Here is a 12,107-nt window from a genome sequence, read left to right on the forward strand (position 1 = left end):
AATTATGGAGCCTTTGGGCCTTTCGTGAGGTCTTTTATGCTTGTAGTGGACCCGGGGATATCTGTCCTCACAGTTGGTGCCCTAAATAGTAAACCTAAAAAATTACTCATTTTTAGATTATAGGGCATTTTTATATGTTACCTGTTGGAGATGCTCTTAGGCCCCGTTTGGTTTTATTAGTTTTAGAACTAAAGTTTAGCTAAATACATTAAATGTAACACATAAAGACTAAAATACTTTTTTCTTGTTTCACACTAGTTTTTTAGGCAAGGGTAATTAAAGTAAATATCTTCCTTTAGTCTCTACTTTAGCTATTTAGTTTGGTAAAATAAAGACTAAATAAAAATAAAAGTAAGAGAATAAAAATTAGTCCCTCTGACCAGGCCTTAGATTGACCCAATTTGACAATTTTCTGCTGATATAGGAGACCCGGTAAGGTCAAGCCAACTGCCAACCCGACCGCGTCGCCTCTCTCCTCCTTTCGCGTCGTCTCCCTCCTCCACTCTCCTCTCCTCTCGCGTCCGCAGCTTCCCTTGCCGGCTAGGGTTTGCAGATGACGACGGCGGCGCGCCCCACCTGGGCGCCGGCCAAGGGCGGCAACGAGCAAGGGGGCACCCGCATCTTCGGCCCCTCCCAGAAGTACTCGTCCCGCGACCTCGCCGCGCATACCTCGCTCAAGCTCAGGTATTCGCTCTCCCTTCCATCCACCTCACCAATCTCGAACAGTCAGGCTATTTCCTTTCCTCTATTTTGGGGGCCAGGACTTTCGACTTGGGGCCGATTCCCCGAGTAGAACGACTGTCGTTGGTTCGATCCTAGCACAAGACAGTCGCCATGGTGTGGCCGCCTCATATGCTTGCCACGCCGTATAGGATGCTTATAGCCTTTTTCTGTATAGCGTGTTATCCATTGGAGTACTATTTATAAAAAGTCGAACATTGAGTGCCCCATGTTAATGTTTCAGAATCAATTTATTTTGAGTGTTGATCTCCAGTTAATAGACTTATAAACAAAAGTAAGGCTGCAAGTAGGAGAGCTGTTATTAGAATTCTAGTTAATCTAAAGAAGAAATACATGTTATGGTGATCTGATAGTGATCCACGTAGTTCACCTGTACCATGCGGGGAACATAGAGTAGATGTTGGCCAGAGCATCGTTGATGTATAACAGGGTAACTACACAACAAGATCGTCTGTAAAGTTTATGCAGCCAACAGACATGCCATTGTAGGAAGGCATCAAATCCGGTATTGTCGAAGATCTGCCCACCCTGTGGTCTCTGTGGCTTCAGGGTTGTAGTTGTGGTGAACTGGAGATATATGGCCTGCAGATGCATGTAGGCAGTGAGAGCGATTGGCTTTTTTCCTTTGGGGGAGCAGCAAGGTGAACTGCACGGCAGCCACTATTTCTGAAGTGGCAGGAGGAGATAGAACGACACATCCATGGATAGTGGGGATACGGAATGTGCCATTGTATTGATGGATTATGAAGAAGGGGAAGAGTTTTAGGCCTGTTTCAGTTTGTTACCATTCTTGACACATGAGTTAACTCTGAGATGAAGCTGAATCGATTCAATCTGATGGCTGCAAATTCGAGGTGATGGGGCTCATTGTGAGAGCAGCTTTATAGTAACAAATAATTTAGTGGCCTCCAACTATATAGGTTATATAGATTAATATAGGTTATGGTTTTAATTTCTCCCAGCATCATTTTTTTCCTTACATCCTTTCAGAGTTGCTTTACTGCTATATTACACCTACCACTACTTTAATAGATTAAGATGCTATTTAGTACATACTAATGTCTACCACTGCTATCTGCTGATGTTGAGTCCATTCGGCTATTCATTTCACATTACATATTAGCATAAAATATATATTTTGGTTACATGCCTTGTCTGTTGTATAATGTACTCCGTCCATGAATGTTGGACGTTTTAGCCCAGTTCATTTGTCCAGCAGTGTTTGACGCTATTGGCTCCCGAAGCGTCTAAGTCAGTTTAGAACCACACACGAAGCAAACGCCTGTCCGTTCACATGCTACAGGGGAGGACACGTGATGAAGGATGGAGTTGTCGGTTTGGAACCGCTGTTATAGATTGTAATTAGCTTTAATTAGAATTACTCCACCCTTGTAATCAAGCAAATAAGAAATAACCAAGGGTACATGGTTCTTTTAGTACTAATCCTAATCTGTCTTACAATGGCTAGAACATCCAACATTCATGGACGGAGGGAGTATTATTATTTTTACTTAGGAGAGGCGATAATTGTGTCAATGTCAACTGTTATCATTTACAAATCTTAATTGTTTCCTTTGCTTCATAAGGCAAAGAAAATTTCAGCATCACCAACTTATTGCTTATATGTTCTTTGTTAGTATCTGGGATTAGAAATAATCCTCTCAGACATGGTTAAGATATATATTTCTGCTGGATGCGCATTTTTGTTGCGAATATATCAGGTTGTGGTTTGTCCCTCCATAACTCACTATTTTTGCCCATGTGTACAGAAAAGACGGTCAACAGACCCAAGAGGAGTTACAGAAGAGGAATCTCAGGGAGGAACTTGAGGAACGTGAGCGCAAGCACTACTCTTCCAAGGATAAGTCCTATGCTGGTATGGCTACTTTCTCTGTCTCGTTCTTTTGTTCTCCCCTTCAGGATAAGTTTCTAGCTGGTATGTACAATTACTATCAATATGTATCTTCTTTCCTACAGAAGAAAGAGACCGGCGGAAAAGCTCAAGCCAGCTACTCCTAGAAGGTTGGTGAAACGAACGCTGCATCTATATCTGTTTATGTTGTCGCTTAGTGTTGACTCGTTCCTTTCTTGTTGTAACTCATAGGTTCAAAGAGAGAGGCAGAGGATAAGATAGTTCCACGAGAAATCGATGCAGATGACTCCGATGTGGAGCCTAAAAGTGATGATGAGAGGTCTGTACCATTGTCCTTTTCAGCGTTTTATCGAAATGCTCCTGTGATTATTCTTTTGTTAGCAGGATGAAATTGACTTGCAACCGCATTATCCATTTTCTAGAATGGTTTCAAATGTTCGTTTTACTCATGTAACCTTCATTAAAAATCTGTATATTCACAAGGTTACTGACTTCTGGAGTACTGGTTGTCCATTACTGTACATTGTCTAGCGTAGTAGCACGTTTAGTTTCCTTTGACAGGGTCACCTTCACTTCAAATGTGCAGAGAAGACAACACGGCATCTTTCTTGACATTGTTTAGGCAAATATCTTATTTCGGCCGTAGTTCCATACTCTAGAGCGTTACAACTTCACTATGTTTGGTTGCTATTACACATCGAATGCCAAATTGTGTTCAGCGATGAAGATGGCGACGACGACGACACCGAAGCTCTAATGGCAGAGCTTGAGAGGATTAAGAAAGAGAGAGCAGAGGAGAAGCTTAGAAAGGTTTGTTGTGTCATAATTTTATGTTTTTGTACATTTAGATTATGAGGGACATGACGAGAATTGTTCCATTTCAGGAGCGGCAACAAGCAGAGGAGGAGGCCAAGATGAAGGAGGCTGAACTGATGCGGGGAAACCCTTTGATTAATATCAACAATCCTGGCTCCTTCAGTGTCAAGAGAAGGTAGGATGCTGTGGCGAGCTTGCTGTGCTATGCTTTTGTCGTGGCATTTGGTTGTTGAAAGTTGAAACCGCAAATGGGGGTAATCTTGTTTGGCGTCTGTGCTTTCCAGGTGGGACGACGACGTGGTGTTCAAGAATCAAGCACGTGGAGAGACCAAGACGCCGAAACGGTTCATCAACGACACCATCAGGAGTGACTTCCACCGTAAATTTCTTCATAGATACATGAAGTAATGGTATTGTCGTGTACAATTCAGATGTCTCCGTGCTGTTTATGTCAGTGCATTGGTTCTCTCTCATCGTTGTTATGTTTCGTGTATGAGTGAACGGCCATTGTTGTGTTGTATATGAAACAAAACATCTGTCAGCATCTTAACAATGCCTACCTCATGGTGTCCAAGTTGATCTGATTTCACTCACTTTTGTCCCCAACTGTCCATGCTACCATGGATGAGCCAGGAACAGGAAGGAAAGAAGCCAGGAGTGCAAACCACTATAGTTATCAAGTGTTCAGGATTGCAAGAAGCAACTCTAGACTTCCAGGATCTTCTTGTACTTTATTTCCCATAGGTTCCTTTTGAAAACTTACACGTTTGGGAACATTGATGTTTCCAGAAACTGTTGCTCCCTCCTTGAAGTCGTAGAAACAGGGACTACTTTTCGCGGCTAAATTGTTCTTTCCACAAACTGTTGCTCCAAGTGAGATTCAAATTTAACGATACATCTTTAGCAGAGCTTGTGCATCAACAAAGTTATTTACTCTACAAAAACTTCCACAAAACAATTAAGGCCCGTTTGGTTAACAACTAAGGCTCCGTTTGGTTTATTTGGTTTGAGAGACTAAATCCATTTTAGTGGGACTAAAACATGGCTCTAGTCTCTCAAGGAGTGGCTAAACCATATAAATTTCATCTTTTGACTCTCCTTTATTTCAGTTGTATTAATATCGGGAGAATGTTAAGCGGTATTTTAGTCCTCTCGTGATTCATTAATACGTTTTAAATACTTTTAGTCTCTAGAACTAAATATGATAGGGACTAAACTTCGATCTCGTAACTAAATTTTAATCTGCTGCGTAATGGAAAATACCAAAGATGTTGGTAACCAAACAAAATCTCCACCAATACGCAAATAGTACAATGTGAGCCACTGAAGAAGTTTCTTGGATTCATATGGTCAAATAACATCTGCAGAGTAAAACTACGTGCAAGAAAATGACAAAAAAGAGAGCAAAAGTTGCGCATCTACCCAAACTCACACTTTTCAGAATCTCAAATTATTCCAATATGTTGTTGTTGTAGCGTACAATTCACCATCTAATTATTCCAATTTCAATCACCACACAACTATACGAACAACACTATAGCTGCTAGTGAACTGCTTAGCTTTTATATTAACGGACAATGAGGATGACCGAGGTTGATACTAGCCACATCACTCGTTGTCCTCTTAAACTAGCAAACCTTCATTTCACTCCTTCCACACAACCACACACGGGCAGGGACACTACTCAGGACAGGACGTTCACCACAGGGGCGCCATCTCAGATGAGCTTGTAGCCGGTGACCCAGACGTCGGCCGGTGGCGCAGCCTGGACGTAGACGAACACGGCGCTCTTGCCGGCGAGCAGCGACGGTATCCAGCTCGGGAGCACGTAGCCGTACCGCGCCTTGTCAACGCCCCACACCTGGCCGTAGAGCTTGGAGATGCCGATGTGGAGCTCGTGGACGGTCTTGGGCGACCTGTTGGTCACCGTCACTGCGTACCGGCGGTACGTCTTGCCCTGCTTCGTCCACGACGCCGTCGCGTTCTGCTCGATCTCGATGGGCCACGCCGACGGGTGTTCTGAATCTGTAGTAGCATGCACAGGACGAAGCTCGGGTCACCAGCCAAGAGAATCGCGAGAACGGCGAAGCAAGCGGATGACATGTATGTTCATGCAGTTACTGCATCGAGAGAAGGTAGAAAATGTCGAGTGATTACCCGGAGAAGGAGATGGCAGTGAGGTGCGATTGGTGTCATTGATGGATGTCGATGAAGAAACTGCTGCATGCAAAGAAATTCAGATGAGAAGATCAGACGAGTACGGGTATATATTTGTCAGTAAAAACGTAAAAGCTCGTCAGATGATAAATTCAGAATGCATGAGTAGTCCGGTTGACTAGTAATTACCATCGGCGGCGAGCGAGTGATGACCAAACTTGCCACCGCCACCGCCGTGACCGGCAGCCAGTCGAGCGAGCACGCCCATGAGCGGCGCGTTGTTGTAGGTGGTGGCCTCCGTCTGCTCGTAGTTGTCCCTCTCGTCGGCGAAGTTGTCATACTCGTCGGGCCCGCCGACGGTGGCGCCGACGATCAGGTTGGGGTTGGCAGCGCGGCGGTGGTACCAGCTGCTGTATCCGGCCTGGCAGCTGACGAACGAGGGGTTGGCCCTGACGGACACGATGGACGCGCCGCGGTGGTGCACCTGCCGCGGGTACGTGGCGCCGTAACCGACCATATAGCTCGTCGCCCTCGGGTTGCTCCCGAGGATGTAGTCCACCTGGGACCTGGCGAACGCCAGCAGCTCCGACGGCTGCGCGGTCCCGCCGGCCGGGCACCGCGCGCCCTGGCCGGCCGCGGCGAGGTGGTCGGCGTAGGCGGCGAGCAGGAACGCGGCGCTGGTGACGAACTGCACGTTGTTCCAGTTCTGGTGGTAGACCATGCCGCCGGGCGTCCGGCGCACGCTGTTGGGCCCGCCCCGGCCGAGGCAGGAGCACGCGAAGAGGTCCGCCTGCTGCTTGTACCGCTGCAGCACGTCGGCGTGCGCGCCGGCGCCGGCGTCTCCCCGCCGCCGCAGAAGCGTCATGGCGGCCAGGACCTGCACGCCGGGGTACTTGACGTCCCAGCCGAACTGGTTGATGGACCAGCCGGTGCCGCCCAGCGCGTCGGCGTTGTTGGCCAGGTAGTCCAGGTACCGCGCGTCGCCCGTCGCCTCGTGCAGCCACGCCGCCGCCCACAGCAGCTCGTCCCCGTACCCGCTGGACGAGGCGTAGTACTGGCGCGCCACCGTGATGCTGCTGTCGTACCGGCCCCGGTACTTGTCGGCGAAATCGAACAGCTACGACGAACGAAACACATTTATTTCCACCGTGTTGGTCAGCAATCTTGGAGAAGAGAAGGTGCACGTACGTACCTGCTTGGAGTGCTGGAGGAGAGTGTTGGCGTAGCCGGGGTTGGAGCTGCGGAACACGAGCGAGGCCGCCGCCATTGCCGCCGCGGTCTCCCCGGCGAGTTCGGAGCCGGGATTCTGGGGGTCAAGGCGGTACGCCTGGCGGCTCGTCGTCATGTCCTCCGGCCGCATCCAGCAGTCGTGGTCCGAGTCACCGTCGCCGACCTGCATATATGCACGCGACAGAATCGAACGACCCTTTGAGGCTTTGGGGCCTTGACAACCAGAAAAGTTTGAATCCAAACGGCTAGTGCAATGTGCATGCATGCAGGGTGCGGGTGATGGTGTGGAAGCAGAAGGGGAGCCAACCAACCGAGAACAAGAGAACAGACCTCTCCGTACAACACGTTGGGCTCCGGGTGCGCCTTGACCAGGTAGTCCGTGCCCCACTTGATGGCGTCGGTGGCGTGGCCGAGCTCGCCGGCCGCCGCCATCTGGTCGCCGTACTCGATGACGCTCCAGGACATCATGGTGACCGTGAACGCCATCGGCAGGCCGAACTTGACGTTGTCGCCGGCGTCGTAGTAGCCGCCCACCAGATCCACCTGGAGTGGACCACATTTGATTTATTGATTGATTGATGAAGGAAACAAAATAAATGCCGGTTTTTATTAGTTATCCATGTATGAAATATACAGCTGAGACAGTGCTGATTTGTTTCCAAATCAAATGCAAAAAAAAACAAGAAAAAGAAAAGAACGTGCATGCGCATGCAAAGATATACATGATCCAGTTTAATTAGTGTCCAAGAATAAGGAGAGCGGGTTTGATCTGGGACCCGTGCGCACGTACCCCGTTGGCCTTGCCGTCGAGCAGCCCGGAGTCGGCGCGCCAGGCGACCCTCTGGCTGCCGGGGAGCCGCCCGGACCGCTGCGCCTCGAAGTAGAGGATGCTCTTGCTCAGCGCCTCGCGGTAGTCGTGCCCGCCGGCGGCCGACGCCACCTGCGTCGTCGTCGCGGCGGCGAGCGCTAGGGCGATGCCGGCAAGGGCGACGGCGGCCATGGAGTAGCCGGCCATGGCCGAGAGGGCCCAGAACGAAGTTACCGGACTACCGGAGAAAAGAAGGAAAGGACGGCGCAAGCGCAATGGGCAGCGCGATCTCGCCCTGTGCCCTGCTCTCTCAGTGCCGCCGCTCTGGGTGGAGGCCGACGAGGCTGTATGCGTTTATATATAGGAGGGCCGGGCCGGCCGGGGGAAGAGGCCGCGAAAGAAGACGACGACGCTAGCTACCCGCGGCCCTGCACTCTGTCTGAGGCGAAGCGAAACTTGGGAGTGAAAGCCACGCATGGTCATCGCCATTTACGGCCGTAGAATGCGCCCTGCTACGCTCGACTCGATCCTAACGTTACCTTCTTTTTTTTTTGTCCAAAAACTTTCCAAACGTTATAATTTAAATTAAATTCAAATCCTGCACTAGTCGTTCGTCCGAAGTGGACTTTTTCGTCGTCCCCTGGAAATATAGTGCGAGGTCGATCTGTGTGTTTTCAGGTTGCTCCGGCGGGGCGGGGCGGATAAACCCTTGAGCTCGCTCGCTCGTCTGAAGTCTGAACTGGACGTAGCCGAAGCCTAAAGCTAAGCCAGGAGAGGAAGTGATGGCCATGCATGCATGTGCTTCTTCTGATGTTTACTGGCTAGCTCTTCGCCCACACTCCCAGTCCCACTAGGGAAACAGGAGTCCATTTCTGAGAAACTGATGAAGCGCTCCTGCTCGCAGCTGCTGAGCTCTGAAAGACTACTACTGGAAGTGGAACGGGAAGGGATGGAGAAAGCGACAGGCCTTGGTTGGTCTTGGTCCACACTTCACTGCGTAAATTCTGCGACTTCACTGCTCGACGCCAGCAAAACCCCCGGCCCTTCCGACGTGTTATTCTATTCCTTCGCTGCAACAGCGTCGTCACCTCCATTATTTAATTTCTACCGCGAGGAGACTACCTTTATGTGCATGTTCACTACACGACGGTTGATCTTTAGCGACCCTTATTAGGTACCAACTGTTGGTTGCTAAAGGTTAGGGACCGACGGTCAGTCGCTAAATCCTTTTGTAGCAACAGTCGGTTGGTCGCTAAAAGTTTAGAAATTTAACAACTTATGGTTGGTCGCTATAGATATCGTTGGGGACTAGCGGTGGGTCGCTATAGAGCAAGGATAACTATCAAATCTTATAGCCTGAACGTACCTGTAGATGTTAGTGACTAAAAATTAATTAAAACAAGTAAACATTGATCGCTAAATTGCGTGGTGATTTATTTCTTTTTTATATTGCTTGTATGTTTATTTCATGTTTTGTTTATGTATGGACATGACTATAGTATGCAACTATGTTCTTTGTGCTTATATGATATTAGATTCGAGTTGAAAGTCGTTTCAAATCCTACATAAAGAGTATGGATAAATCATGGATCACAAGTGAATGGTTTTTTAGGGAGACAGGTTTATAAACAAGGGGCGAATGGTTTTCTAGTTTTTTTATGAATTTTTGAGTAATTTAAAAAAGTGCTTGTTATTTATTTACCTTGGAATGATTTTTAATTGCTTATAATTGATTTTTTGGATATTTAATAAGCATTTCTTGTTAAATGAAAATCCCAGTAAATTAATAATATAATCATTAGTCCCAAAAATAAATATTTTATTTATAAATAGTTTTGAGTTAATTGTTATAAATTTTATGGTTATTTAAAATTATATTTTGAAATTAGAAAGGAATTAGAAAAGAAATAAAAAAAACTAACCTAACCTAACCTAAGCCCATGAAACCGGCCATGCCCCCAAGGCCCCAACCCCCAACCCTAGCCGCCACTACCCTGCTCCCTCCCCCAAGCCGCCGCCACTCCTTCTCCCTCCCCCTTTCTCTCTCTTCTCTCTCTACCGCCCACCTCTCTCCACCTCCTCTCCCCAAGCCGCGCCACCAGAAGCTGCCATCCGCCCGCTAGGAGTTCAGTCAATCTCCTGTCTCCTGAGAGCCACCGCCCGCCGAGTCCCGCTCGCCGCTCGGTCGCTCCCGTCAGGCGCTCGATCTCCTCAGCGCCGCGCCCACCCAGCCACGGTGGAGCCACCCTTCGTCCCGTCGTCCGGCGACCGGCCCTCAGTCCCTCACGCCCTAGCTTCTCTGCCATTTCCGGTCAGCCCCTCACGCCCTAGCTTTCCTATCAGGCGCTCAGTCGCTCCCTTTGCCACGCGCTCCTAGCTTCTCTGGTAACCGTATACTGCTCTAAGAAGTTTTGCCAGTTAACAGAAAAAGAAACCAAACCGTATAATGGGGTTTTGCCACATCTTTAAGAAAAGCCCTCATGCTAAATTTATAATTTCTATCACAGAGTACTTGATATATCACACCATGGCTGCAGCAAATCTGAGCACAGTTGGCTTCTTTGCAGGTACTAAGCTTTCCTTCAGAGTGGACCATTAATTTCATTCACCTTCGAAAATTTAGTTCTTCAGAACCTAATCAGAAATCAGCTTTAACGACCTGTTTGGTTGATTGTCTGGTACTTCTCTCAAAATATTTATTTGATTTAGCTTTAGGAGCTATCTTGTTTCCCTATGCAGGGTCTTCATTTAAACTTCCTCAGGATTTTATCAGTATATATTTTACTTTTGCAGTTTAAACAATGGAATGTAGCATTTATCGGTTCCAGCTTTCAATCTTGCAAAATAGAAGCACTGACAGCGTGCTTGTTGCATGCATTACCTGTAATAATGCTCCATTTGTGTTCTTTATTTGTTTAGCCACTCTAATCGACATTGCCCGTTTATTTACATAGGAACGTCAATCATATGGATGCTTCTTCAGTGGAATTATCATGTGAATCCCCATAGTGCCCAAGCTGTGAAGCAGTCATGATTGATGCTTGGGCTGTTAGCTTTATGTGGTCCAGGGGGAGGAAGGATACCTTAGAAACTGTTAGAAAAGCTCATTTCATACTTCATTTTTCATCATGTTATTTTGTTGCATGAGACATTTGTCCAACTGCGTAGGGAATGAAAATTCAAATTATTTCTGCCACTGATTGGGGGATGGAATTCCAAACGTTGTAAAAGGCGACTGTATCTAGTGATTATTTATGGCTGATGGGAAGAGCTGGTTGTGGTATAGTGTCAGCAGCGTATGATCGGTTGGTTCATCAATCTGTCCTTCGTTGATTAGTTTTTTTGTTTTGTTTTGCAGATGCAGTTGAAGACCCAAGATTTGAACGACGCTATTGTCACACCGAAAGTGTGTTCGATGAAATGCCTCCAACATTCGGAGGTTTCTATTTGTGAAAGTTTGCAGGCTAAGGTGTGTTCCTACTTCCTCCTGTATACACAGTTTATTCCTGCATTTTTTGGGCTATTCAACATATGCAATTGTTCTGTAAATAGAGGCACATTGAGTAGTTCTATTCAACATATGCAATTTTTTCAGACAAATGATAGCTATTCAAGGAGCAAGAGGCTGCTCAACATAAAGCATCAACAGCAACCTCTGGAACAGCTGAAAATGCTCTACTGGAAGCTAAGTCAGTGACTGATCTTAAATCTAAAGATTTGGAGAAGAAAAGGGAGCTTTGTTCACTGATACAAGAAGTTGGAGTGCTTTTGTGAAGGCTTTTGCGAATCACTTGAAGTGTTAGTACTTTTGTGAATGATTTTGTAAAGTGTTCGCAAATATGTGCAAAACATAATAACATGTGTAGGTTTTGTGAATGATTTTGTTGTGGTGCTTGTTGATGGTTTATGTGATGTGGATCTATCATTGTGCAATACTAATTAAATTTGTATATCTATGTGATTATCTGTATAAAAATTGGTGATTTGTGATGCTTTTGTATATATAACAGTTGTTGAATGCTAATTAATGGTATATTATCATTATTAACGACTATAACTAGGGGCAACTTTCTGTTGGTTGCTAAATGTATTGTATAACGACCCGCGATTGGTTGTTAAATCTATAGTACAACAACCCACGGTTGGTCGCTAAATATACAATATTAGCAACGGACGGTCGGTCGCTAAAGCCTTTAGCGACGGCACTTACAGCGACCATCCTTATGGGTCGCTAAAAGTTTTTAGCGACCAACCGTAGGTCGCTGAAGGCCGTTTTAGCAACCAACCGTAGGTCGCTGTAAGTGAACCGTCGTGTAGTGGTTGCTACAGACAGCAACCCAATACCTGGTATCTAATGGATAAAAACTCTATCAGAGCATGAGTATACCAAATTTTGGTACTTACAAGCATATTATTGGATCATTTCCTATAATCATTGGGTACGGTGGGTAGTGCTGAGAATTGGGTCGGACCGGAAAGGCC

The 12,107-nt window shown here is 46.8% G+C and overlaps 2 protein-coding genes and 1 long non-coding RNA gene across 6 annotated transcripts; 2 read left to right on the plus strand and 1 right to left on the minus strand.

The window, feature by feature from the left end:
* The first annotated feature begins 445 nt into the window (after positions 1-445).
* On the plus strand, positions 446-3,980 carry LOC100192769 (uncharacterized). The gene is made up of 7 exons (NM_001137965.1): positions 446-684; positions 2,511-2,617; positions 2,719-2,763; positions 2,846-2,933; positions 3,334-3,424; positions 3,499-3,605; positions 3,715-3,980. The coding sequence occupies exons 1-7, from the start codon at positions 554-556 to the stop codon at positions 3,836-3,838; spliced, it is 693 nt and encodes a 230-aa protein (NP_001131437.1). The 5' UTR covers positions 446-553; the 3' UTR covers positions 3,839-3,980.
* Positions 3,981-4,840: 860 nt separating this feature from the next.
* Positions 4,841-7,971, minus strand: LOC103634987 (endoglucanase 2-like). 3 transcript variants are annotated; one of them, XM_008657562.4, is made up of 6 exons: positions 7,608-7,971; positions 7,148-7,360; positions 6,780-6,980; positions 5,777-6,704; positions 5,588-5,647; positions 4,841-5,455 (listed from the first exon to the last, which is right to left on the minus strand). In XM_008657562.4, exons 1-6 carry the CDS (start codon positions 7,830-7,832, stop codon positions 5,148-5,150), a joined length of 1,935 nt encoding a protein of 644 aa, XP_008655784.1. In that variant the 5' UTR covers positions 7,833-7,971; the 3' UTR covers positions 4,841-5,147. The 3 variants fall into 3 exon arrangements, with proteins under 3 accessions (XP_008655784.1, XP_008655783.1, NP_001288408.1); XM_008657561.4 differs by having other exon boundaries at positions 5,588-5,650; NM_001301479.1 differs by lacking the exon at positions 5,588-5,647 and having other exon boundaries at positions 5,148-5,455; positions 7,608-7,832.
* Positions 7,972-10,101: 2,130 nt separating this feature from the next.
* Positions 10,102-11,601, plus strand: LOC103634988 (uncharacterized). 2 transcript variants are annotated; one of them, XR_557056.4, is made up of 4 exons: positions 10,102-10,192; positions 10,580-10,718; positions 10,984-11,094; positions 11,221-11,601. It is a non-coding gene; the product is annotated as an uncharacterized lncRNA (long non-coding RNA). The 2 variants fall into 2 exon arrangements; XR_002264356.1 differs by lacking the exons at positions 10,984-11,094; positions 11,221-11,601 and having other exon boundaries at positions 10,580-10,833.
* The last annotated feature ends 506 nt before the right edge of the window (positions 11,602-12,107 follow it).

This window comes from Zea mays, chromosome 8 (assembly GCF_902167145.1).
Source record: "Zea mays cultivar B73 chromosome 8, Zm-B73-REFERENCE-NAM-5.0, whole genome shotgun sequence".
Classification (NCBI taxonomy): Eukaryota; Viridiplantae; Streptophyta; class Magnoliopsida; order Poales; family Poaceae; genus Zea; species Zea mays.

Excerpts from the sequence above, each read along its gene's own strand:
- LOC100192769 (NM_001137965.1), top strand. The coding sequence starts at position 554 with ATGACGACGGCGGCGCGCCCCACCTGGGCGCCGGCCAAGGGCGGCAAC. Across the intron at positions 2,618-2,718 it reads CAAGGATAAGTCCTATGCTG|AAGAAAGAGACCGGCGGAAA; the intron begins GTATGGCTACTT and ends TCTTTCCTACAG. Across the intron at positions 2,764-2,845 it reads AAGCCAGCTACTCCTAGAAG|GTTCAAAGAGAGAGGCAGAG; the intron begins GTTGGTGAAACG and ends TGTAACTCATAG.
- LOC103634987 (XM_008657561.4), bottom strand. The coding sequence starts at position 7,832 with ATGGCCGGCTACTCCATGGCCGCCGTCGCCCTTGCCGGCATCGCCCTA. Across the intron at positions 6,981-7,147 it reads CCAACGTGTTGTACGGAGAG|GTCGGCGACGGTGACTCGGA; the intron begins GTCTGTTCTCTT and ends GCATATATGCAG. Across the intron at positions 5,651-5,776 it reads TCACTCGCTCGCCGCCGATG|CAGTTTCTTCATCGACATCC; the intron begins GTAATTACTAGT and ends CTTTGCATGCAG.